We start from the raw sequence: 27,147 nt of genomic DNA on the forward strand, positions 1-27,147 counted from the left end.
AAACGCAGGAGTCCTTGACGTATGGCATTTGCAATTCTAGAGGGAAGCACTGCTTAGTACAAAGTCCATGCGCCGTATAGTAACAAGTGTATAGTAACGAGTGTTTCAAACATTTTCTCCATTATATGACTTGCATTAAATTTAGGAACATGCAATAGAGTGCCAAGAACTCAATAGCATTGTAAATGCGTTTTGTTAGAAAATATCACATAGACCGTTTGACATTCACGGTCTTCATTTATCGCATAAACAACGCCTAGGAATTATTGAAGAATGTTAGCAGCTTTCACTCTGTTAATAGTAGGCAGAAATCAAATCTGCATGTGGAATGCACTTCCTTGACTCTTATTCAGAAAGGAGTGCAGTATTCTGCCGCATCCTTTTTCAATAAGCTACCACAAGAACTCAAAAATCTTAGCAGTAGCCCAAACACTTTTAAGTCTAAACAAGATTTTCCTCATGGCTCACTCCTATTTTGTCGAGGAGCTTCTGGAAGAGCTGAAAAATTAAGCAAATTCCAGTGTTACATTGTTGATTTTCTTTATTTAAACTTACGAATTGTCGCCTGAATATGTTACTTATATTTCATTTTATCTGTTTCTAATATCGTGTTATAATGTCATGTATTGACTCGTTCCATGACCATGGAGACTTCTCCTTAATTTGATACCACGGAACAATAAATAAATAAATAAATAAAATCCTATCCTTCCTCCCATGGGGCGTTAGTTGAGTATAGCATGGGAGAAGACTCTCAAGAAAGCTGGATATCAACATGGAAGTCGTGCCATTTTCATAATTTGACCCTCTCTGATAGGTGTCCTGGAATGGTTCATTCAGTAGAACGATCAGGATTAGAATTTCGGTCTGGTAGGCAGTTTAAATTTGTCATCACGGATAATCCTCTTATCCTGTCTGGCAGATAGAGACGAGCGAAGGTCTCTTCGCAGCCGAGACTCGAAATGGTTTCAGCCTGATCGAGCAACCAATTCTCATTGCCAGTCACTATCACCAGCAATCAGATCAGATGTCACTTACAAGTACTGCATGTCATTGAATATATATAGCCACTAGTCACCTGGATTAGATAAGGTAAGAAATAACTGTTGTCAGCTCAAGATACGTGCGGCTCTGCTCAAAGCACACATAGAGGCGTGATGCAATAGCAGTCGAGATAAGAACCCCAAACACAGCGGGAGACGTTGTTTGCTTGTGACAAGAGAGGCTGACTGAGACAGCACTCACCTGGTGATGTCGAGAGCCAGCTTGTGCCACAGCAGCTATGCAGCGGAAATTCCTCATGCCTTGACACCAAAGGAAACTATGCGAATGAGTTAGCGTACACTCCACAAAATGGACATCGTCGACATTCAAGAAATGCCAATAACTGGCACCACGAACAGCGAATGAAAAATGGTGCACCACGGTGATCACGAAGGTTACCACCATCAAGATCGAAGGCGAACTCCTTAGGAGCTACAAACCGTGCAGGCCGTTCACCTAGGTATCCACTCTTAAAGAATGCATATCAGCGTAACGTGGTGATGAGAAATAATGGAATGTGATGTCGTGCAACCGGAGACAAAACAGTCTGTCGTGGAGCTTATCGTGGAACTGGAAGTCCTTTAAGGTGTAACTGCAGATAGTGCGATAATATGTTTCATAGGCACCCAAGAAACAAACATCCACAGGCTGAATTTGTGCAGTCGTTCCAGGAGATATGAACTACAAGATCACAAACTTTTCAAGGAGGATGGTCTGCTCTAAATGAGTATGATTTTTATACGCCGTCCAGGAGTCAAGCAAAAGCGAGTTATCTTGACCAGTTGCTGGCCAAAAGCAGTGTTCATAACGTAGTTGTAATTGTCTTTCGCCCATGTTCCCATACTTACTTGTTGTGACGTAAATATTCCCCACTGCCCTAGTAATATCATGCACACGAGAAATAATTGTACGGGACGGAGCACCTCCAACTTCTCGCAGCTCAGTATATAACTTTTCAGCTAATTTATCATCCAGATTAACAGTCGGCTTAATTGTGTACGAATGCGTTAAGGCACTGCTGTTAATTGATCTTGATACAAATCTCTTGGTACCTCTAATTGCATTTCCTCTTCAAATTCAGATTGGTCGGAGCTGAAATCATATTCCTTACTGAACGACGGGATAACTTTGTTTATTATTTAAAATTTCGGTATCTCACTGGAATCTACGTCGCTCGCAATTAGATGATCAAAACGTAATTGGTCACTATCATGCACATCTTGTAAATTGTATCGAGCATCCTTGAAACGTGCAGACACCAATTTTTGTAAGAACTGCTCCCTGTACTTCCTTCAATATACGTCATTCATCTTATGTACTACACGGTCGCATTACTGCGGACATTTTCGAAAGCAGTTCATAATTGTCTTTTTACTATGCTTCGGAGGATCTTCCAACGTGCGCAACTACGTTTAGTAATCGCTCCTTGTACAACGGTTAACTTTTACTACGTTTCACTGGAGACACCTGTTTCAGTACGACTTTCACCTGTTAAGCAGGAATCGTCATCATCGAACTCCTCACGTACACTACTGGCCATTAAAATTGCTACACCTCGAAGATGACGTGCTACAGACGCGAAATTTAACCGACAGGAAGAAGATGCTGTCATATGCAAATGATTAGCTTTTCAGAGCATTCAGACAAGGTTGGCGCCGGTGGCGACACCTACAACGTGCTGCCATGAGGAAAGTTTACAACCGATTTCTCATACACAAACAGCAGTTGACCGGCGTCGCCTGGTGAAACGTTGTGATGTCTCGTGTGAGGAGGAGGAATGCGTACCATCACGTTTCCGACTTTGATAAAGGTCGGATTGTAGCCTAACGCTATTGCGGTTTATCGTATCGCGACATTGCTGCTCGCGTTGGTCGAGATCCAACGACTGTTAGCAGAATATGGAATCGGTGGGTTCAGGAGGGTAATACGGAACGCCGTGCTGGATCCCAACGGCCTCGTATCACTAGCAGTCGAGATGACAGGCATCTTATCCGCATGGCTGTAACGGATCGTGCAGCCACGTCTTGATCCCTGAGTCAACAGATGGGAACGTTTGCAAGACAACAACCATCTGCACGAACAGTTCGACGACGTTTCGAGCAGCATGGACTATCAACTCGGAGACCGTGACTGCGGTTACCCTTGACGCTGCATCACAGACAGGAGCGCCTGCGATGGTGTACTCAACGACGAACCTGGGTGCACGAATGGCAAAACTTCATTTTTTCGGATGAATCCAGGTTCTGGTTACAGCATTATGATGGTCGCATCCGTGTTTGGCGAAATCGCAGTGACCGCCATTGGAAGCGTGTATTCGTCATCGTCATACTGGCGTATCACCCGGCGTGATGGTATGGGGTGCCATTGGTTACACGCCTCGGTCATCTCTTGTCCGCACTAACGGCATTTTGGACAGTGGACGTTACATTTCAGATGTGTTACGACTCGTGGCTGTACCCTACATTCGATCCCTGCGAAACCCTACGTTTCAGTAGGATAATGCACGACCGCATGTTGCAGGTCCTGTACGGGCCTTTCTGGATTACAGAAAATGTTCGACTGCTGCCCTGGCCAGCACATTCTCAAGATCTCTCACCAATTGAAAACGTCTGGTCAATGGTGGCCGAGCAACTGGCTCGTCACAATACGCCAATCACTACTCTTGATGAACTGTGGTACCGTGTTGAAGCTGCATGGGCAGCTGTACCTGTACACGCCATCCAAGCTCTGTTTGACTCAATGCCCAGGCGTATCAAGGCCGTTATTACGGCCAGAGGTGGTTGTCCTGGGTACTGATTTCTCAGGATCTATGGACCCAAATTGTGTGGAAATGTAATCACATGTCATTTCTAGTATAATATATTTGTCCAATGAATACCCGTTTATCATCTGCAGTTCTTCTTGATGTAGCATTTTTAATGGCAAGTAGTGTACATTATCCGCGCAATCGAACGTGCACGACACTACCCTACACATTCCCTGACTCATCTTGCAAAAACGCTAACATTTCTTGTGGCACTTCTTTCTCATTTTGCACAATTCCTTGGTTCTTTTCTGAAGAAATGCCAACTTCGGCAGCTGTTGTTGTAGATACGATGTAACGTTTGCTTTGTTTATTGTTGGCATTGTTTGCTCTGATGTATCAACACCACTAGCACTGCATCACTGTTGTGAGTTACTGAGCAGCTCAACTACGCTCTGTAGCCTCATGCTGTGCTCAGCATCGGATACCTCTAGTCCCACCTCCTGTTGCCATTAGCAGCCAATTTTGTCGTTGTATGCAAGACAATATGTTTTGCTTCGAATGTCATAAACAGTGTGGCATATGCCTTAAACGAGACAATCATCGGTGACGTGTTTGGAGGCAACCCGGTTAGGCTGAACGCCTTAGACGCACTGTCAAGCGAGTGCAGCAAGGTGGGGGTTCCCTGCTGTTGTGGGGTGGCATTTTGTGGGGCCGACGTACGCCGCTGGTGGTCTTTGAAGGCGTCGTAATGGCTGTACGATACGTGAATACCATCCTACGCCCGACAGTGCAACTATATCGGCAGTATATTGGCGACGCATTTGTCTTCATGGGCGACAATTCGCGCCCCCCCCCCCCCCCAATCGTGCACATCTTGTGCATGATTTCCTTCAGAATAATGACATCGCTCGAGACTAGAGTGTCCAGCATGTTCTCCAGACATGAACCCTATCGCACATGCCTGAGATAGATTCAAAAGGGTGAGGTGACCGACCAACCACTCTGAGAGATCTACGCCGAATCGCCGTCGAGGAGTGGAACAATATAGACCAAGAGTGCCTTGATGAACTTGTCGATAATATGCCACGACGAATACAGACATTCATCAACGAAAGAGGACATGGCACTTGGGTTTAGAGATAACGGTGTGTACAGAAATCTGGACCACCACCTCTGAAGGTCTCGCTGTATGGTGGCACAACATGCAATGTGTAGTTTTCATGAGCAATAAAAAGGGCGGAAATGATGTTTATGTTGATCTCTATTCCAATTTCCTGCACAGGTTCCGGAACACTCGAAACCGAGGTGATTCAAAACTTTTTTTTGATGTGTGTGTATGTGAATCAACTTGAAGTCTCATCACATAATAATAGCGGTCATAATAATTCACCGAATGAGCAGTGCTATGACGAAATCCCGCAATCAATACACGGAGGACTGCGTTAGTTCATTTCAATAAGCGTATGTATTTCGTATTATATGCGTTATCATAGTCATCCCGACGAATTCCACTGCTGAATTCTTCTCTATAAATCATTTGTTTCTGCTGGTTTCTGAGAGACGTTTAGACTATTTTCCTAGTCTTCATCTGCTGGCGACGAATCTGTGTCCTGTCAGGTGGTGTTATTTACCCGTTGCTGGTCGTGTCTTTGATCCCCTAGGGTCGTTCCAGGTTGGCCAATAGCAAGCATATTAAATCCATTCAACAATACATTTGCCACCGTACACTTACGATTATGATGGTGAGGCACATAAATGACAAGAGTATCCGACCCAAGCTGTGGCAGACTCTCACACCAATGTACTGAAAATCGTTCTTAAAATGAAAACCGCGTTGCTTATAATTTACTGTTGTGAAAATATATCCTTGCAGCTTTTGAAATGATATGTCGCAAAGTGTTTCACAGACATGTGTGTTTCATTTTGTTGTACATAATTGTGCAACTGCTGGAGGGGAAACATGGGCATTCCTTGATAAGTCTAGCATGGCGGCATCGCACTGTGCTTCAAATGTTTCCTTTGGAGTCCCAGTTATATAATCTCTTATTTCGGTTCATATCTAATCTCACTCAACTTGCCTTTTAATTGCGCTGCATACGCCTCTCGAGATAACAGCATCACTGTTTCAAGTGCTGCTACAGGTACAAAACACTGGAATCTATGTGGGAACGAGAGAGCACGCAGAAACTTTGCCTTTAGCATTTGCCTCGCAGCAGCTCAAGGCTAGGACGACATGGTCGGCACATTGCAGCACATCACTTTCTACAATGGCCAGAAGATGCCCATTGTAGGCCTGGGTACTTGGCAGGTACGTTCCACCTTCAAGTGTCACATACACAGGGTTACCAACCGTCCCGTATTGTGAAGAATCTCCCGTAATTCATGGATAAAACAACAGTACCGTATGGACCTATTGCACGGGAGGCTACAATCCGTATTTAATATTTTTCCGCTAATTTGTCTTCTTCTTGTAACTCGTTTATCAAAATTACATTAATGTTAGGCCTATATGTCGCTGACCAATAAACTGGAATGTGAATCTGACTTACAATACTTTCGTCCGAGTAACAATTAGGTGCACGACATTACATATTTGTCATTACACAGTGCATTTGCCTAATTTAAATAGTAGCCTAAGCCAGTTGTGAAAGTGACTTGAATGGTACAGTCAATGTATTTGTAAAAACATTTTGACGTTTTAGAAATTCCATTATTTAAACGAGGCACTGCGGCTCCAGCTCAAAGGCAATTCAGCGTGGACAATAGGCGTTTGTCGTCAACTGTCAGCACTCGACTGACGTACGAATACGATTAACATCGAAATAAGACAGTCTTAGTTTACCTCATAAGCGAGGTGAATGGCTGTGTAGGTATTCATAAAGGTGGGATAAGTGAACAGCATGTTGCCCTAAGACTGATTAACATAAGTTTTCTGGTTACTACATTGTGCACGTTGTTCCCTTTGCAAAATTTTAGCTGATCGGCGTAAAAATTGGAAGTTCTCATTGGTGTCCCTTACTGTGTTGCTGAGTATGGCAAGCTTACTCATACAAATGCTGACCAACAGACATTCCCTTCGAATCTGTTGGTGTCCCTCTTATCAGTTGTTTTGTTTGGATACACAGCCACTTCGAAAATCATCTTATTTGTAGTAGGGACTTTATTTCATGTCGTTGCGTATTAGCAAATTCCTCGGTCTTGAGCATTGTGAGGCCAGATGGTGGCTAGAATAACAAAAATAAAACACACATTTTTTGCTACTAGTGTCTATATATTTATGCATAACTGACGAGGATGATTTTATTATTGTTCTTGTGAGTTATGCTAGACAATGGCTAACAAGCCGAATCCTACGTTGAAAAAAAATAAACTAGCGAAAAATGTATCAAAATGAGTGTTTCACCAAGTCCTCAAAGCGAAATAACCAAAAAATATTTAGAAACGTTTAATACAAAAAGTAAAAATTTAAATTAACGGCCATTTGATGAAACATTTTTATATGTGCTTGAAATTCTACATTACTATAGTTGTTATAAGGATAACAACACTCATGCTCATAAAATAAAGATAATGCTAATACTGGTGGGTAGTTTGCGGGTTTAAATCACCTCGGGGTATGACCATGCGGTGCATTTGACCTGCGGTCGTCGCACGGTGACGCTGGCAGCAGTTCACATACGCAGAGGTACGTTGGTGCATGTCAGAGTACGGTGCAGCGAGTAAGTGTGCAGACGTGCTAATGATGACTCTGTGTTGAAACTGGCTCAGAGAACACATATGGATGACGTTATGAGGGAAAGAATACTAGGGCGACTGGAGGCTGGTCAAACACAGCCGGTCGTAGCACGGGCCCTACGTGTGCCATAAAGTGTGATCTCAAGTTTATGGCAACGATTCCAGCAGATAGGAAACGTGTCCAGGCACTACATTACGGAACTTCCACAGTGTACAACACCGCAAGAAGACCGATATCTCACCATCAGTGCCCGAAGACGGCCACGGAGTACTGCAAGTAGCCTTGCTCGAAATCTTACCGCAGCCAATGGAACAGTTGTCTCCAGACACAGTCTTTAGACGACTGAACTGACACAGTTTATCCGCCCGGAGAGCTGCAAGGTGCATTCCACTGACCCATGGTCACAGAAGAGCCCGTAAAGCCTGGTGTCAAGAACACAGTACATGGTAATTGGGACAGTGGTCCCAGGTTATGTTCACAGACGAGTCCAGGTATAGTCTGAACAGTGATTCCCGCCGGGTTTTCATCTGGCATGAACCAGGAAGCAGATACCAACCCCTTAATATCCTTGAAAGGGACCTGTATTGAGGTCGTGGTTTGATGGTGTGGGGTGGGATTATGATTGGTGCACGTACACCCCTGCACGTCTTTGACAGAGGAACTGTAACAGGTCAGGTGTATCGGGACGTCATTTTGCACCAGTATGTCCGCCTTTTCATGGTTGCAGTGGGTCCCACCTTCCTCCTGATGGATGACAACGCACGGCCCCACCGAGCTGCCATCGTGGAGGAGTATCTTGAAACAGAATATATCAGGCGAATGGCCTCCCTGTTCTCCAGACCTAAACCCATCGAGCACGTCTGGGATGCTATCGGCCGACGTATAGCTGCACGTCTTCACACCCCTAGGACACTTCAGGAGCTCCGACAGGCACTGGTGCAAGAATGGGAGGCTATACCCCAGCAGCTGCTCGGCCACCTGATCCAGAGTATGCCAAACCGTTGTGCGGCCTGTGTACGTGTGCATGGTGATCATATCCCATATTGATGTCGGCGTACATGCGCAGGAAACAGTGGCGTTTTGTAGCACATGTGTTTCTGGACGGTTTTCTCAACTTATCACCAATACCGTGGACTTACAGATCTGCGTCGTGTGTGTTCCCTATCTGCCTATGCTATTAGCACCAGTTTCGTGTAGTGACACGTTGTGTGGCAGCACGTTCTGCAATTATTCTCATGCGCAGGAAACAGTGGCGTTTTGTAGCACATGTGTTTCTGGACGGTTTTCTCAACTTATCACCAATACCGTGGACTTACAGATCTGCGTCGTGTGTGTTCCCTATCTGCCTATGCTATTAGCACCAGTTTCGTGTAGTGACACGTTGTGTGGCAGCACGTTCTGCAATTATTCTCATTTATGAGCATGAGTGTAGATTATCTCGCCATACTTTGGAGAACATGGTAATAATTAACGGGTACTGCAGTCAAGTGAATGCTCAGTTCTTGATGTAAGCGGAAATGAATAACGTTACGTTATATTGTACATGTGAAGCACTAACCTAGACCTAATTTTTGCTGCAGATAACAACGATAATTCGTGTAGCGTAAAGTGTATTAAGTGGTTTAATTCTATTTTTAAGAGTATAATCTGTGTTGTGATGCGCAATACGCGTGCGTGTTTGCTGCAGGATAGTCAAAGACTAGACTTTGCAGACTATGGGTTGAAATTTCACTGGAGTGGCTGTAGTGGTTAACTGAATTTGGAACTCAACGAAGCTCTCCCGCGGAACTGCAGGCTTTGCAAAAAAGAGAAGAGAATCGCTGGGCAGGCGGAAAAGATGTGAGCCTTTCAGGCTGAAGAAGCTCACGCGGAATTTGAACTCGATCGGCTGAAGGAGGAAAAAGATCTTGGAAAGTGGGTAAAGGTAAGAAGTAATGGGCGAAAGGGGGATAGTTCTTCAACTTCATCTACATTTAAGCTAACAGTATCGAACAAATTTGACTTGTTACGCGAAGCAGGAGGGGAAGATCCTCATCCAGCTGCAGGTCATAGTAGGGTGCAGCAGACTTCTAGGAAAGAGACTCGTGTAGGTTGGTACAAAAAGCGAGAATGGGAAGAAAAATGTCTTGCTGCTAGGTAGTAACCATGCGGGGAAGGGGGGAAGGTGGAGGGGGGGGGGCTAGCCGGCATGGTACAGGACAAATCAGGAACAGGGTACCAGGTCACAAGTACTGTGATGCCAAGTACTAGGCTTATTGTCAGCCAGGTGACAGAGGACATCGGAAATTTGCGCAGTGGTTTTTGCAAAGAGGATCAGGTTACTACAGTAGTTAGAGGAGGGAACAGCCTGACTAAGAATAGCAATTACGGCATTAGGGGTGACCTGGATGAAACAGGAGCAGCAACCACACACACAGATGTGAGTTTTGCGGAGGTTCTGCAGTACCGTGGCCAGTCCTGGATTAACAATGCTGTGAGCTTTGCAAACACTGAGATGAGCAGGTTGGTGCTGACTGTAAAGAGTGCGTGCGCGTTGCTACCAACGGGAGATGGGGATATACTAGGCTTGGTCTACATCTGAATGGGAGAGAGAGGAAGGTAGACTGACTGAGCTTATTGCAGGTGATATATGGTGGCCACCAACGCCAAGCAAGAGCCCTGTGGTTCCTGGTGTCAGAGGAGCGCCTTTGTTTGATGAGGGAAACAGGACTGAGGCACCATATTTTGAATGAAATGAATATAACACAAGAGCCCCACTAAACGATTAAGATTGCACAGAAACTTAAGGTCAATTTATTTCGTCAAAATATTGAAAGACTGAGTAATGAGACAGAAGAGCCTTTTGTCTTTTCGGGAAATGTAGAGAGATCTGAAAAGATAGACTTGCTCTGCCTGTGTAAGCACCACATAGCCAGAGGTTAGATAAGTTGCATATAAAAGATTACACTGTAGCAGCTGACTGATGCAGATCTGACATGGGAAAAGGAAGAGTTGTTACATATATTAAGACACAACACAACTTCCAAAACGTGAGGCACTTAGATTTTATAATGATCAGCACATAGAAGTATGTGCTTGTGAATTAGTACTGAAAAATAGTTCACTTTTAATTGTAACGATATATAGATCTTCACTGGTAAATTTTGAACTGATGGATAAAGGAGACAGTAGGACCCTATTGGATAATATTTGCTTTAGTGAAGCTCAAAGTAAGAGAAGAACTATTGATTCCATAACAGATACTCTCTTTTATCATGATGTATAGTTAATTAGGACAAATATAATAGTGCATTTTAGTATGGACACTCTTCAGTGGAAATCAGTTAGAATAATTAATGACACCACGACAAATGTTTTTAAGAGAACTTTACATGAGATGACCTGGGATGAAATTTTTAATAAACCAATTACAAACATAAAATTTAATCTCTTCCATGATAAATTCACATCATTATTTGAAAATAGCTTTCTGAATGAGCTAATCAGAAAGGACACTAAACTGCCATGTAAAAACCCATGAATCGCTTTAGGAATTAGAATATCTCGTGCAAGGAAAGCGGAAATGTATCTCTTGGCAAGAACAAATAGGTATCCTGCAGTAGTTACACACTTCAAAAACTACTCAAAGTTACTGAGAAATGTTTTAAAAGTCAATGAATATGCAGATACTGACAGAAATCAGTAATTTCGACAACAGACTTAAGGCTACATGGAATTTAGTGAAACGAAAGACAGGGAAACCACCCATAGAACAGGGTAACATCACTATCGAACTACATGGACTGCCTATAAATGATAAGCCAGAGGTAGCAAATGTATTTAATAATCATTTCTTAAGCACAGTAGAAAGCATAAGAACAAACAGTTCAACAGAAAAAGCATAGCAGAATGTTGAAAATGTAGCTCTCATACAGTTCAGTTATATAAATGTATCATAAACTTCTCATCCTGAAATGAAGAATATTATACATTCTCTCAAAAATGAAAGCTTATCTGGTTTTGATGGTGTCTCCAATCGAGTACTAAAAATTTGTTCCAATATAAAAAGTCTGGTCTTATCTGGAGTACCGGTACATAATGCTTCACTAACTCAAGACATTTCTCCAGAGAGACTAAAATATGCTAGCGTCAAAACCCATATTTAAGAAAGATCGCAAGAGACATGTCAATAACGGCCGTCCTGTTTCACTGCTGACAATCCTTTTTTTTTTTAATTTTTGAGGTGATGATGTATCCTAGAACAGTATCTCACCTTTACGACAATAATATCCTCAGAAAAACACAGTTCGAGTGTCGCAAAGGTTCCTCCACTAAGAATGCCATTCACATGTTCACTCACCAGATTAAATAATAAAATAGCGCCGGTTGGTATTTTCTGCGACCTGCCTCATGAATTTGACAGTGTGAATCACAGTACTCTCTAGATAAATTGAAGTTCTATGGGACTGATGGTACAGCCAACGAATGGATAACGTCATACCCATCCAACAAAAAGTATGCAGGAAGTTGCACTTAGTAATTCAACGTACATAGGCAGGGGACATAATTCTTACTGGAAAGAAATCACATATGGGGATCCGTAACGCTCAAGTCTACTATTGTTGGTCATCTGTGTAAACGATATTCCGTCAGATACACAAGCAGATTTAGTTCCTTTTGCAGATGACCACTAGAACTGTTATCCGTCCAAGCATTCATCTGGAAAGAGAAGAATTGGTGAACAATGTCCATGAAGTATAAATGACTGATATTCTGCGAGTGGTCTCACTCTCAGCTTTAAAAAGATAAAACGTATTCAGTTCTGAACATCTAGAGATACATCAGTGATAAGAGTAACACAAGGTGAGAAAATAATAAGAAATTAGGTGGGAACTTAAAAATTCCTAGATGTCCATATAGAACATAATTTAAACTGGAAAATGCAAACTTTGGAACTCCTAATACAACTTAGTTCAGCCACATTGCGCTTAGAATCATTGAAAATCTTGACTAGAGGCAAATCTGGAAGTTGACATATTTAGGATATTTTTATACAAAAATTTCATATGGAATAATGTTCTGGGGTAACTCATCTTTAAGAAAGACACTCTTCACTGCGCAAAAACTTTCTACAAGAATAATAAATTGAAGTTCTATGGGACTGATGGTACAGCCAACGAATGGATAACGTCATACCCATCCAACAAAAAGTATGCAGGAAGTTGCACTTAGTAATTCAACCTACATAGACAGGGGACATAATTCTTATTGGAAAGAAATCAAATATGGGGATCCGCAACGCTCAAGTCTACTATCACCCACGATCACCTTGTAGACATCTGTTTAAGGAGTTCAGCATTCTGATTACTGCTTCATCCCATGATGTCTGCTGCAAATAATTCGCAACAGTTCTAAAGGAACAATGATGTACATAATTACAATTCCATAAGAAAAAATGACATTCATTACTTCGCATTAAGGTTGCCTTTAGCACAGAAGGGGCTGCAGAATGCTGCAACAAAAAGTTTTGATCACTTACCAGTGATATAAAATATCTCACAGACAGCGAAGTGAAATTTGAAAACAAATGGCGCACGTTTCTCCTTCTTCTCTGTTGGAGAATTTCTATACTGTAATGAGTAAAAAGTGGTAGATAGGACTTACTAACTCACAACATCTGTACATCGTTTTTAGTTTTGGAAAAAAGTAGCTAGAAATGTTCAGAATGTAATCATACGTACAAATTACTTTGCGATCTGAATGTAAAATGAGTCTTTCGACATCACTGCGATCTATCGGACAAAATCACCCATGGAACATGAAACCAATTAAGCAAATAACTAACTTCAACAAACATGCACAATGAAGTTTCGCAGAAATTTGTTAAATACTAGTTTTGTTGTTATTCTTATCATCGGGTCCCTTGGTAATTCCCATGGGGCCGTGAGGTGCTTATGCCAATGACAAACAAAAGGAGTCCCACACACTAAAACAGTTTGTCTCAACGTCTCACTAATTCCTTACTCAATCAAAATACGCAGACCACAAGACAGGTGTCTTCAAACAACGTGCTACTGGGTGTGAAGGGTATAGGCTGTAAGAAACACAGCTGACCATTGAGGTAACTGCCCTTGTCGTCACACATGTCCTGTGGGTCAACATTGCTCGTATACTCGATTACAGTGTGTTGATTAAAGGAAAATTTCATTCAAAAATCAGCATTAATTAATAAGCAATAAGATCCATTTTAGCTCAACACATGATGATAACACATAAAATGCTTAAATATCTTCACATAGCATAGTTTTAATTATTCCAGCATAAAATCCAATGCTTAATCATGAAAATGTAGGGCAAAGGAAACTTGAGGCTACTAGCTCTCTGTTGATTACAATTTAGTACTGACACTGCAATGAAGGATGTTAACAGAAAAAAAATTTCAGAACAATACCGAAATAATTAGAGGCCGAATTAAAGGGGTAGTTGCTCCAGATGAACTATGTTTTATTTTAAAACATGAAAATGATTTCGCTATCCTTACGTTTTATTTGATTAGAGAAGTAAGATTTTGTATAGACTACTAAAATAAAGAGACACAAAAATAGAGCAGCATTAGTGGACAGTCTCAGTATCAGAGATCACTTTATACCATATGTAACTCTCTGGTCTGTCGCCGTACAACGTTTCCTGCATTCCGCAATACTTCCCCACCGGAACTATTCGACACCAACGGGTGATGGCTGTTGTTTATTGTGGGCAAGCAGCAATGCCGGTGCGCGTAATGCCGTGTTGTCATGGAAGATTCGTTTGAAAGTCGCACTGCAGAGGAAGCAGCTCGATCACGCATGCGCAACTCCCAAAGCAAGCCTTCATAAAAAGACCATCGCAGAGCAGAAAGCTTTTGCTACTGTTATGGAGGGGGCTGATAACTTGCTCCAACATTATTTCTCATTCCTGTACACTCAGTGAGGCAATTATTACGTTAGCTGCAGAACTACCTTTCCCAAAGACAAACGACGGTCTACCTCATCAACCTCGTCACAATTTCAGGCCAAGGTGGGTGAAGTGGGTATAGCCGTGGATGCGGCCCTAGCAGCAGGCTACAGGCACATCGATACCGCCTACTCCTACCGCAACGAGAAGGAGATTGGAGACACCCTCAAGAAGTGGTTCGACTCTGGGAAGCTGAAGAGAGAAGACGTGTTCATCGTCACCAAGGTAGGAAGCTAACTAGCGTTTGGAAGCATGAATTAAGAAAACCTTTAGTCACAAATTTTCGTACATTATTAAATACACCATGCATTGTAAGTTGTCTTAATACATGATTTATTTTTGCTCTAGAATGAAGTGAAGTGCCTGTTCCCGTCATGAAAAGGTTTGATGCTAGGTTATAAATTCAGTAAGTCACATGCGGAAAATATGTTCGAAACAACGGAAAAAATGAGCGGTGTAAACCAGCACATAATCCAAGGAAAGTGTTTTAAACTTTTTGACACCATCATGCAATGGTTTCTTCATTCTGTTAATATACATCACTTCACTCAAGAGCCATATCTGCATACACACCTTTGTAAGCGCTTCTCAGTTGATGATGTACATGGTGTGATCGAAGATGAATTTGTTAGAGATCAAATTATTACACAATTGACACGTGCAGTGAATAACTTTAATTTTAAAGTAGATCTTTAAAATTGCTGAAATAACTGACTTCGAAATCTGTCTGCTCATTTAAAAAACATTTTATATATACATGGAGGTGTATTTGTCTGTATAAATTGCCAGTTGATCTGTCTGTGTAGTCATTATTTATGCCAATACTTTTTACTGTATCTAGCTCATTCCTGAGGCTGTTTTCCTCTAAATCAAGAGAGTGTGTATCAAAGACCTAAATGCAGCATGCTTCTGTATGTTGGGCTGGCATGATGAGTTCTCCAGCTAGCTAATGCGTATCATATTCCACCTGGAACTACTGTCAAAATCAATAATTCCATATCTATTCATCCTCACACATTTTTACTTTTAACATTTTTGTTGTTGTAGTGTTTGATCTGAAGACACGTTTGATAGAGTTCTCCATATGGGTCTATCCTCTGCAAGCCTCTTCATCTCTACATCACTATTGCATCCTACGTCCATCTTATCCTTCTTACTGTGGTCAAAGATCAGTCTCCTTATACGATCCTCTCTGCCCTCTATTACCATTCTGACGATTACTTGATGCCTCAAAATATGTCTTGTCAACCCAACCTTTCTTCTACTCAGGTTTACCTGTAATTATCTTTCCTTCCCACTTCATTAAATAGCAGATATACTCATCCAATAAACCGCACTATTTCGTCACGGCACATCTCAACATTTCAAAATCTTCGTTTCTCCTCTTGTCTGAACTGTTTATCAACTACACTCCTGGAAATTGAAATAAGAACACCGTGAATTCATTGTCCCAGGAAGGGGAAACTTTATTGACACATTCCTGGGGCCAGATACATCACATGATCACACTGACAGAACCACAGGCACATAGACACAGGCAACAGAGCATGCACAATGTCGGCACTAGTACAGTGTATATCCACCTTTCGCAGCAATGCAGGCTGCTATTCTCCCATGGAGACGATCGTAGAGATGCTGGATGTAGTCCTGTGGAACGGCTTGCCATGCCATTTCCACCTGGCGCCTCAGTTGGACCAGCGTTCGTGCTGGACGTGCAGACCGCGTGAGACGACGCTTCATCCAGTCCCAAACATGCTCAATGGGGGACAGATCCGGAGATCTTGCTGGCCAGGGTAGTTGACTTACACCTTCTAGAGCACGTTGGGTGGCTCAGGATACATGCGGACGTGCATTGTCCTGTTGGAACAGCAAGTTCCCTTGCCGGTCTAGGAATGGTACAACGATGGGTTCGATGACGGTTTGGATGTACCGTGCACTATTCAGTGTCCCCTCGACGATCACCAGTGGTGTACGGCCAGTGTAGGAGATCGCTCCCCACACCATGATGCCGGGTGTTGGCCCTGTGTGCCTCGGTCGTATGCAGTCCTGATTGTGGCGCTCACCTGCACGGCGCCAAACACGCATACGACCATCATTGGCACCAAGGCAGAAGCGACTCTCATCGCTGAAGACGACACGTCTTCATTCGTCCCTCCATTCACGCCTGTCGCGACACTACTGGAGGCGGGCTGCACGATGTTGGGGCGTGAGCGGAAGACGGCCTAACGGTGTGCGGGACCGTAGCCCAGCTGCATGGAGACGGTTGCGAATGGTCCTCGCCGATACCCCAGGAGCAGCAGTGTCCCCAATTTGCTGGGAAGTGGCGGTGCGGTCCCCTACGGCACTGCGTAGGATCCTACGGTCTTGGCGTGCATCCGTGCGTCGCTGCGGTCCGGTCCCAGGTCGACGGGCACGTGCATCTTCCGCCGACCACTGGCGACAACATCGATGTACTGTGGAGACCTCACGCCCCACGTGTTGAGCAATTCGGCGGTACGTCCACCCGGCCTCCCGCATGCCCACTATACGCCCTCGCTCAAAGTCCGTCAACTGCACATACGGTTCACATCCACGCTGTCGCGGCATGCTACCAGTGTTAAAGACTGCGATGGAGCTCCGTATGCCACGGCAAACTGGCTGACACTGATGGCGGCGGTGCACAAATGCTGCGCAACTAGCGCAATTCGACGGCCAACACTGCGGTTCCTGGTGTGTCCGCTGTGCCGTGTGTGTGATCATTGCTTGTACAGCCCTCTCGCAGTGTCCGGAGCAAGTATGGTGGGTCTGACACACCGGTGTCAATGTGTTCTTCTTTCCATTTCCAGGAGTGTATATTTCACTTCCCAGATAAATGCCTTCGGTAAACGGTTCCTACCACTCAAAGTAATATTTGATGTTATTTTACAGTAGTACTTTCTCTGCTATCGCCAGCCGGAATTTTATGTGCGTTTCACATCCATCTTTGTCATTTGTTTTGCTGTCCAAATGACAGAATTCATCTAATACTTCTTGTCTCATTTTCTAGTTTAACTTCTTCAACATCACCTAATCTAACTGAAATACCTTCCATTATATTTCCGTTACTGTTGTTGATAGTCATCTCATAACCTCTAAGACACTCTCTTTCCCGTTCAACTGCTTCGAAGTTATTTGACATTTAGGACAGAATTGCAATGTTATTATCAAACCTACAAGTTCTCTTTAAATCTATTACTTTCCGCTAAAGTAAAATATTCTTTGTAATTTACTTCGGTGGTATAGTTCAGACTAGGTACAGTTGTCTTACTGGAGGTATTTCTTTTTGACTGCTACCAGTACTCTCATTATCATTATAATGCTTGTTATTGTATGAAAGATTTCACCCGCATACGCTGTACTCCTTGGCATCTCGATAGTCTTCCACATAGTTGAGTATAGTCGCATAATAAACAAAATGCAGCAGTACCTAGCTGAGTCACAAGCAGCAACAGGGAAGTAACCGATTTTGTCACTTTCACGAGTTCCTAACCAGGAGCGAATTTTATAATATCATCTGAGTGTGCTTTAATAGTTTAGTTTCTCGAGTTTCTGCATGTTTATTTAATATTTAACAGCCACAGTTCTCGCGTTTTCGTTTACGTCGGAAAGTAAACCGATCTTGTGACATAATACAAGTTCATAATCAGAGGCGAATTATTTAGTTCCACCTGAGTGGTTCGGTACTTAGGTTTTTGAATCTCTGCGTATTAGTCTAACTTATTAGACACAGTTCCTGCGTTTTCGTCAGGGTCTACAGTAGAGTTGCGCAGCACGTGCCGATACTCCGTTTATGTGCGTAGTTTAGTATTCCACGGTCGTTGGTACGAACAGGGACTGCAATTGTTGTGTGCGGATGGGAGCCGAGTTGGCGACACTTCGGTCTCAGCTTCAGGCTGTGATGTCTTCGGTTACACAGCTTGAGGCTGCAGTGGATGGGCATCACTGTTTTGGGCCGGCCGTGGGGATCCAACGGACGTCCAGCACGTCCGAGTCCTCCGATCGGTCCTCACCAGTGGCCAGCCCAGTTACTGCTCGCACTGAGGTTGACCCCTCACGTGTGGTCGAGTGGGAGGTCGCCCCAGGGCGAAGCAGACGGCGAAAGACTTCCCAGGAGGCCGCATGTAAGGCCTCCCCGGTTTGTCTGACAGGTTCCAGGTGCCGTCTGTAACTGACACTGTCGCTGAGCCAGATGCTGTCGCCTGTCCTGTTTCAGAGGAAACCAATCAACCTGTAAGATCCGAAGAAATTCTCTCTGGTTTCGAGCGGCTAACAGAAGTGGTTAAGGCTGCCAGTCTTGCTTGCAAGCTGAAAGTAGAGCTGACCATTTGCAGCATAGTCCACAGGACCGATTGCGGACCTCTGGTACAGAGCTGAGTGGAGGGTCTGAAACAGAGGCTCAGACGGTTCTGCGACCGTGTAGGCTGCAGATTCCTCGACTTGCGCCAAAGGGTGGTTTGGTTTCGGATTCCACTGAATAGGTCAGGCGTCCAAGCGCTAATAGAAAGCACTCAAATCGTTATAGGCACTGAAACCTGACTAAATCGCAAATAAGCTCAGCCGAAATTTTTGCGAAGAACCTAACGGTGTTTCGAAAGGATAGGCTAAACACTGTTGGCGGTAGCGTGTTTGTTGCTGTTAATAGTAGTTTATCTTGTCGCGAAATTGAAGTAGATAGTTCCTGTGAGTTAGCATGGGCAGATGTCAGTTGGCAACCGGAATAAAATAATAATTGGATCCTTTTACCGACCTCCCAATTCAGATGATACAGTTGCTGAAAGGTTCAAAGAAAACTTCCGTTTGATTTCAAACACATACCCGACTCACACGATTATAGTTGGTGGTGACTTTAATTTACCCTCCATATGTTGGCGAAAATACATGTTTAATTCCGGGGGTACGCAAGAAACATCATCCGAAATTGAGCCAAACGCATTCTCTGAAAATTATTTCGAGCAGTTAGTTCATGAGCCCACGCGAATAGTAAACACAGTTGACATCATAGCAACAAATAATCCTGAGTTAATAACGAACATCAAAACGGATACAGGGATTAGTGAACACAGGGTTGTCGTAGCGAGATTGAACCCCCAAATTCTCAAGAAATAAACGAAAACTATACCTATTCAAAACAGCAGATAAAAATTCACCTGCCGCCTTCCTGAGAGACAATCTCCACTCATTTTAAATTAATAATATAAGTGTACACCAGATGTGGCTTGAAATCAAAGACATAGTATCGGCAGCAATTGAGAGATTTATTCCAAATAAATTAACAAAAGATGGAGCTGATCCTCCTTGGTACACAAAACGGGTCAGAACACTGTTGCAGAAACAACGAAACAAACATGCCAAATTTAAACAGACGCAAAATATCCAAGATTGGCGATCTTTTACAGAAGCTCGAAATTTAGCGCGGACTTCATTGCGAGATGTTTATAACAATTTCCGTAACGAAACTTTGTCCCGAAACCTGGCAGAAAATCCAAAGTATTCTGGTCGTATGTGAAGTATGTTAGCGGCAAGAAACATCGGTGCCTTCTCTGGGCGATAGCAATGGAGATACTATCGAAGACAGTGCTGCCAAAGCAGAGTTACTAAACACAGCCTTCCGAAATGCCTTCAAAAAAGAAGACGAAGTAAATATTCCAGAATTTGAATCAAGAACAGCTGCCAACATGAGTAATGTAGAAGTAAATATCCTCGAAGTAGTGAAGCAACTTAAATCACTTAATAAAAGTAAGTATTCTGGTCCAGACTGTATACCTATTAGGTTCCTTTTGGAGTATGCTGATGCATTAGCTCCATACTTAACAATCATATACAACCGTTCGCTCGATGAAAGATTCGTACCCAAAGACTGGATAGTTGCACAGGTCACACCAATATTCAAGAAAGGTAGTAGGAGTAATCCACTTACTTACAGGCCCGTATCATTAACGTCGATATGCAGCAGGTTTCTGAAACATATATTGTGTTCGAACATTACTTCGAAGAAAACGGTCTATTGACACACAGTCAACATGGGTTTATAAAACATCGTTCTTTATTCGGATGAAGTGTTGAGTGTTATTGACAGGGGATTTCAGATCGATTCCGTATTTCTGGATTTCCGGAAGGATTTTTACACTGTACCACTCAAGCGGCTCGTAGTGAAATTGCGTGTTTATAGGATATCGTCTAGTTATGTGGCTGGATTTGTGACTTCCTGTCGGAGAGGTTACAGTTCGTAGTAATTTACGGAAAGTTATCGAGTAAAACAGAAGTGATTTCTGGCGTTCCCCAAGGTAGCCCTTTGCTGTTCCTTATCTATACAGGGTGTATCATAATTAATGGGGAAGCGCATACAGTTGAAAGCACACGATACTAGAAGCAAAAAAGGCTCAGTAAACATAGGGTCGTAAATGCATACCTAAAGATCTACGAGCAATTTTTCATCTTCGATACTGTGAAGCAAATCTCTTCTAATGCAAGCTCTTTGCTTTCCACATTTTGGGAAGTAGTAGTATGGACCAAAACAAGAAAAAACGTCGAGTAAACATTTGCTCTAAAATGCACACCTTAAAAGTTATGAGGAATTGTTCATTAGAAGAGTTGCGTTTCCAAGTAGCGAAGATGAGCACGTGCTCATAGCTGTTAAGATATGCATTGTAGAGCACATGTTTACTCGATGTCTTTTTCTTGTTTTGGTCCACACTACCATTCCCCAAAATATAGAAAGCAAAGAGCTCTCATTAGAAGAGATTTGCTTCACTGTATCGAAGATGAAAAATTGCTCGTAGATCTTAAGGTATGCACTTTCGACCCTATGTTTACTGAGCCTTCTTTGCTTCTAGTATCGTGTGCTTTCAACTGTATGAGCTTCGCCATTAATTATGATACACCCTTATAAACGGTTTAGGAGACAATATGAGCAGCCGTCTTAGGTTGTTTGCAGATGAGGCTGTCGTTTTTCGCGTAATAAACCTACCAGAAGATCAAAACAAACTGCAAAACGATTTAGAGATAATATCTGTACGGTGCGAAAACTTGGCAGTTGACCCTAAATGACGAAAAGTGTGAGGTCATCCACATGAGTGCTATAAGGAACTTGCTAAACTTCGGTTACACGGTAAATCAGTCAAATCTAAAGGCTGTAAATCAACGAAATACCTAGGAATTACAATTACGAACAACTTAAATTGGAAGGAACACATAGCAAATATTATGGGGAAGGCTAACCAAAGACTGCGTTCTATTGGCAGGGCACTTAGAAAATGTAACAGGCCTACTAGGGAGACTGCCTACACTACGCTTGTCGGTCCTCTTTTAGAATACTTCTGCGCGCTGTGGGATCCTTACCAGACAGGACTGACGGAGTTCATCGAAATACTTCAAAGAAGGGCAGCACGTTTTGTATTATCACGAAATATGGGAGAGAGTGTCACTGAAATGATACAGGATTTGGGCTGGACATCATTAAAAGAAAGGTGTTTTTCTTTGCGACGAAATTCGAATCACCAACTTTCTTCTCAGCATGCGAAAATATTTACATTGTCTTCTTTTGTGAAGGCATTTCGAAAGGCTACGTTCAGTAACTCTGCTTTGGCAGCACTGATAGTATCGCGCAGAGAAGGCATCTATGTTTCTTGCCGCTAACATACTTCACATACGACCAGAATTACTTTGGATCTTCTGCCAGGTTTTGAGACAAAGTTTCGTTGTGGACACTGTAGTAAGCATCTCGCCGTTCACCGTGTTCCCTTACGTTAATACGTCAAATCCTTGCGAAGTTCAAAACAGTACAAAAATTTATTAGTTGTCCTCTTTACTTAAAACAAGGACTCGAAGCTGTCCATGTTTCTACCCTTCAACAATATTGCGCTTTTCTTATAATTTTTTGAAAGCAGAAATATAATGTAGAAGTAAATATCAGAACTATTGCAGTGTTCTACAGAAATAGCACTGACATAACATGATCAACATGTAGTATTCCAATGTTAATAAAAATAAAATTTGAAAGTCATCCTGAGGTGACAAAAGTCATCGGATATAGATATACACATTTCGACAAGGAGGCAGTATCGCACACAGAAGTTATAAAAGGGCCCACTGTTGGCGGGATTGTCACCTCTACTCAGGTGATTCATGTGAAAAGGTCTCCGACGTGATTATAGCCACTCGACAGGATTTAACAGACTTTGAAAGCGGAATTGTAATTGGAGCTAAACGCGTAAGACATCCCATTTCGTAAATGGATAGGAAATTCAATATTCCGAAATCGACAGTGTCAGGAGTGCGCCGAGATTGCCAAGTTTCAGGCATTACCTCTCACCACAGACAACGCAGTGTCCGACGCATTCGCTTAACGACCGAGAGCAGCGGCGTCTGCGTGGACTTGCCAGTCTTAACGGACAAGCAACACTGCGTGAAATGATCTCGGAAATCAATGTGGGACGCTTGACGAACGTATCCGTTGTGACAACGGGGCGAAATCAGCCGTTAAAGGGCTATGGGAGCAGACGACCAGCTCGAATGTCTATGCTAACAGAACGAAATCGCTTGCAGCGCATCTCCTGTGCTCCTCACCATATCGGTTGGACCCTAGAAGGCTGGAAAATCGTGCTCTGGTCAGACGAGTCTCGATTTCAGTTGGTAAGAACTGATGGTAGGGTTCATGTGTGGCGCAGACCCCACAAAGCCCTGGAGCCAAGTTGTCAATAAGGCACTGAGCAAGCTGGTGACGACACCACAATGGTCTGGGTTTTATTGACATTCGAACTGACTGCATCCTCTGATCCAACTGAAGCGATCGTTGACTGGAAATGGTTGTGTTCGGCTACTTCGAGACGACTTGCAGCTACGATGGAATTTTTATGGATGACAATGCGCCGTGTCACCCGGCCACAATTGTTCGCGATTGGTTTGAAGAACACTCTGAACAGTTTGAGTGAATAATTTGGCCCCTCATCGAACATTTATGGGACTGAACCGTGATTTATTTTCAAAGAATACTCTTAACAATTTATCTTATTTACTAGCGATTCATCAAGAACGTTAACACATTCAATCACACTATGTAACAATGGAATTAGTTGCCAGGGAGTAACTGATGAAATCATAAGCAAATTCCTTTTTAACAAATGGTAATTTATTCACTTTAATGGTGAACAGATTTAAAATTATAATCAGAAATGCCCTTACAAATATCAAGTTACAATTTATTCAGAGGCAGAAAGAAACAAATTTTTGATTGTATGGGGTTTCGGGCTGAGAACCTTGCCGCTCACTTTTGACACGACCCTAGTTACTACCGCTCACAACAACCTCTGAAAGACTACATTGGAGCAAATCTGCAACACACCACATTACTTTACACTAAGAGTTTTAACAATTCACACAAGCACACAAACTATGCACCCCGTAGGAGGGATGGAAATGGTACAAAACACTGACACTAAAATATTAACTTTGCCACCGAAGGTGCAACTTGATTTTAACTTGTAAGCAAGCCTTACGGTGAAAGGATGGCAAGTTTATATACTAAAATGACAATTTAAATAAAAGCCCATGAAATGCAATCTTATTTAAAATTATACAAGGTTGGCCAAACAAGTTAACATGATCTACAGTACACAGATACCGCCTCTCAAGATGATAGGTAAGATTAAAACATATTTCAGGAATTAGGCCGTTACACTCCAAGCAATAAATTCGCTAACACACCAAATCCGACAAACATGACAGAGGCAGCTACTAACGTACGGTAGATTGATAGGGAGATTACCGAACAACCCGAACCGCAGGTTGCTCTAACCCGCCCCTACTCCACAAGCGAAAAACGGACGACCTTCCCACAGGTGGGCTAACGGAGAAGAATGGTGGGACGACCCCAAAACACCAAGAAAACAAGTACAATTTAACAAGTAAATGAAACATCACCAGTCACTTAACTTCTAATAAACTGAGACTTCTGGAGAAGACCTAGCGCAGCACCCCCAAATCGCTCTCCCGAACAGTCCGCTGCCAGCCGCTTCAACGGACGCAGGAAGGCGCGCCGATCTCCCGTCTCACGGCGTCGCAGCTCGCACCAGCCAGACTGATGTCGTGGGTTGACTCCTGTTGCTCTCGTGTCGACCGCGAAGCCACTACCCCTCGCTATGCGCCGCGGCCCACTGGACTCACGTGGCGACCTCACATGCGCCGACGCTCAAGACGGACAAGTCATCTTGTGTCTCAGTGCGCGACCGACCGACCGATCTATCCAACCGCCTTGACCATTGCCTTAGCAAACTCGAGCAGACTGGCGGCCTAACGTGCAGAATTAGATGCAGGAACTAATCCCCGGCCGGGCGACCACTCGCTGAGTTCTCTTACTGGAGGAGTGGAAAGACTCTCATTTTGCCGGCCTTAAAGGTTGATCCGAACTAAAGACATACTAGCACTCCGGACGACAGACAGACACTAACTGTCTCACAAATGCGGACGAGAGGGAGACTAGCAAGCTGGGGACGAGAGACTCACCCAGACTGACCCCAGACTGACCGACTGGCGAGCTGACAGCGCCACTTAAATGCGCGTGAACAGGCAACCTTTCCCCTTTCCCACCAGAGGGAGACACCAAAGCTGCGATTGCCACAGCGGTGCCACCGCCAGGAACGGAGGACGACTGCTTCACACTACGCGCTGCGGCGCGCCCTTCAAAACAGCAATTTTTACCACGGCTCAGGGACAATGTTGATCTCAGTTCGCGCAAAAAAATCCTGCACCGGCCGCAATTTCGCATCTATGGACAGTTACAGAGGTAGCGTACGTGCCTCAGAATTTGTGCAAGGGACTTCCAAGGACTTTTTGAGCCCATGCCACGTCGAGCCCCTGCACCACGCCGGGCAAAAAAAGGTCCGACACGCTATGAGGATGTACCCCATGACTTTTGTCCCCTCAGCGCATGCCAGCGTACAGAGAGCATAAAGGAAATGTTATCCTGACAAAAGAGTGGGTCAGTAAGTGTTAGCTTGGACAGAGCTGAAAAGAAACAGCTCAATGTATCGAAATCTTTTCTTAAGAATCATTTCGCAGCCAACCTACCCAGTAACATCCTTACAAGGTTTTCATACTGTTTCGAACCATGCTGTATAGTCAGAGAAACTGGTACACCTGCCTAATATCGTGAAGGGCCACCACAATCACGCAGAAGTATATAAACACGACGGGGCATCGATTCGACTAATGTCTTAGGTAGTGCTGGAGGGAACTAGATCCACGAATTCTGCAGGGCTATACGTAAATCCGTAAGAGAACGACGGTTTGGAGATCTCTTCTGAACAGCAGGTTGAAGGCATCCCAAAAATGCACAATAATGTTCGTGTTAGGAAGTTTGGTGGCCAGCGGAAGTGTTTAAACTCAGAAGAGTGTTCCTGGAGACACTCTGTAGCAATTCTGGACGTGTGGGTGCCACATTGCCCTGCTGGAATTGCCCAACTTCGTCGGAATGGACAATGTACATGAATGGATGCAGGCGATCACCTGTCAGAGTGTCACCTGTCAGAGTCGCATCTAGAAGTAGCAGGGTCTCATATCACTCCAACTGCATACGCCCCACACCGAGCCTCCACCAGCTTGAACAGTCCCCCACTGAGATGCAATGTCCATGGATTTATGAGGTTGTCTCCATACCCGTACACGTCCGTCTGCTCGATACAATTCGAAACAAGACTCGTCCGACTCGGTAACACGTTTCCAGTCATCAACAGTCCAATGTCATTATTGATGTGCCCAGACGGGGCGTAAAGCTTTGTGTCGTGCAGTCATCAAGGGTACACGAGTGAGCCTTCAGCTCCGAAAGCCCATATCGATGATCTTTTGTTGAAGGGTTCGCATGGTGTTGATGTCCCAGCATTGAAACGTGCAGCAGTTTAAGGAAGGGTTGCACTTCTGCCACGTCGAGCGATTCTCTTCAGTCGTCGTCCGTCCTGTTCTTGCAGTATCTTTTTCCGGCCGCAGCGATGTCGGAGATTTGAAGTTTTGCCGGATCCCTGATATTCATGTTACACTCGTGAAATGATCGTACGGGGAAATCTCCACTTCATCACCGCCTCGGAGATGCTGTGTGCCATCGCTCGGTCACCGACTATAGCACCACGTTCAAACTCATTTAAATGTTGATAACCTGCCATTGTAGCAGCAGTGACCGATCTAAGAACTGCTGCAGACACTTGTTGCCGACCATAGCGCCGTCTCCTGCCTGTTTACATATCACTGTATTTGAAAACACATTCCTATACCAGTTCCTTTGGTGCTCCAGTGTAGAAGATAATCCCTTTGTAACTGATCTTGTTTATCGAGGATACTGAGCTGGTAATCTTTTTTTTCAGCTGCCATTGATCGGTATGCGGCATTCTGGGGTGGAGAAGTACCTCAAGAAGTCCCTGTCCAACCTCCAGGTGGACTACGTGGACCTGTACCTGGTGCATAACCCCATCGGCTTCCAGGACGTGGACGATGGAGGCTACCCCAAGGACAAAGACGGGCAGGTGCTGCTAGACATGACCACAGACCACATCAGTATATGGAAGGTATTGTGCTTATTGCAAATAAGGGCGCCATACGTAGTCACGCACACGCCGGCCCCAGATCGAATCCGCCCGACGGATTA

The 27,147-nt window shown here is 43.7% G+C and overlaps 1 protein-coding gene across 1 annotated transcript in view; it reads left to right on the forward strand.

Annotated features, from left to right (window-relative positions):
* Nucleotides 1-5,977: 5,977 nt before the first annotated feature.
* LOC124551305 (1,5-anhydro-D-fructose reductase-like) overlaps nucleotides 5,978-27,147 on the forward strand; it is a 51,915-nt gene continuing 30,745 nt past the window's right edge. Inside the window, exons 1-3 of the mRNA XM_047126316.1 lie at nucleotides 5,978-6,098; nucleotides 14,556-14,723; nucleotides 26,867-27,067. Of these exons, the coding sequence (XP_046982272.1) occupies nucleotides 6,024-6,098; nucleotides 14,556-14,723; nucleotides 26,867-27,067 (444 nt within the window). The 5' untranslated portion in view covers nucleotides 5,978-6,023. The remainder of the gene's footprint in view (nucleotides 6,099-14,555; nucleotides 14,724-26,866; nucleotides 27,068-27,147) is intronic.

This window comes from Schistocerca americana, chromosome 9, assembly GCF_021461395.2.
Source record: "Schistocerca americana isolate TAMUIC-IGC-003095 chromosome 9, iqSchAmer2.1, whole genome shotgun sequence".
In the NCBI taxonomy this organism is placed as follows: domain Eukaryota; kingdom Metazoa; phylum Arthropoda; class Insecta; order Orthoptera; family Acrididae; genus Schistocerca; species Schistocerca americana.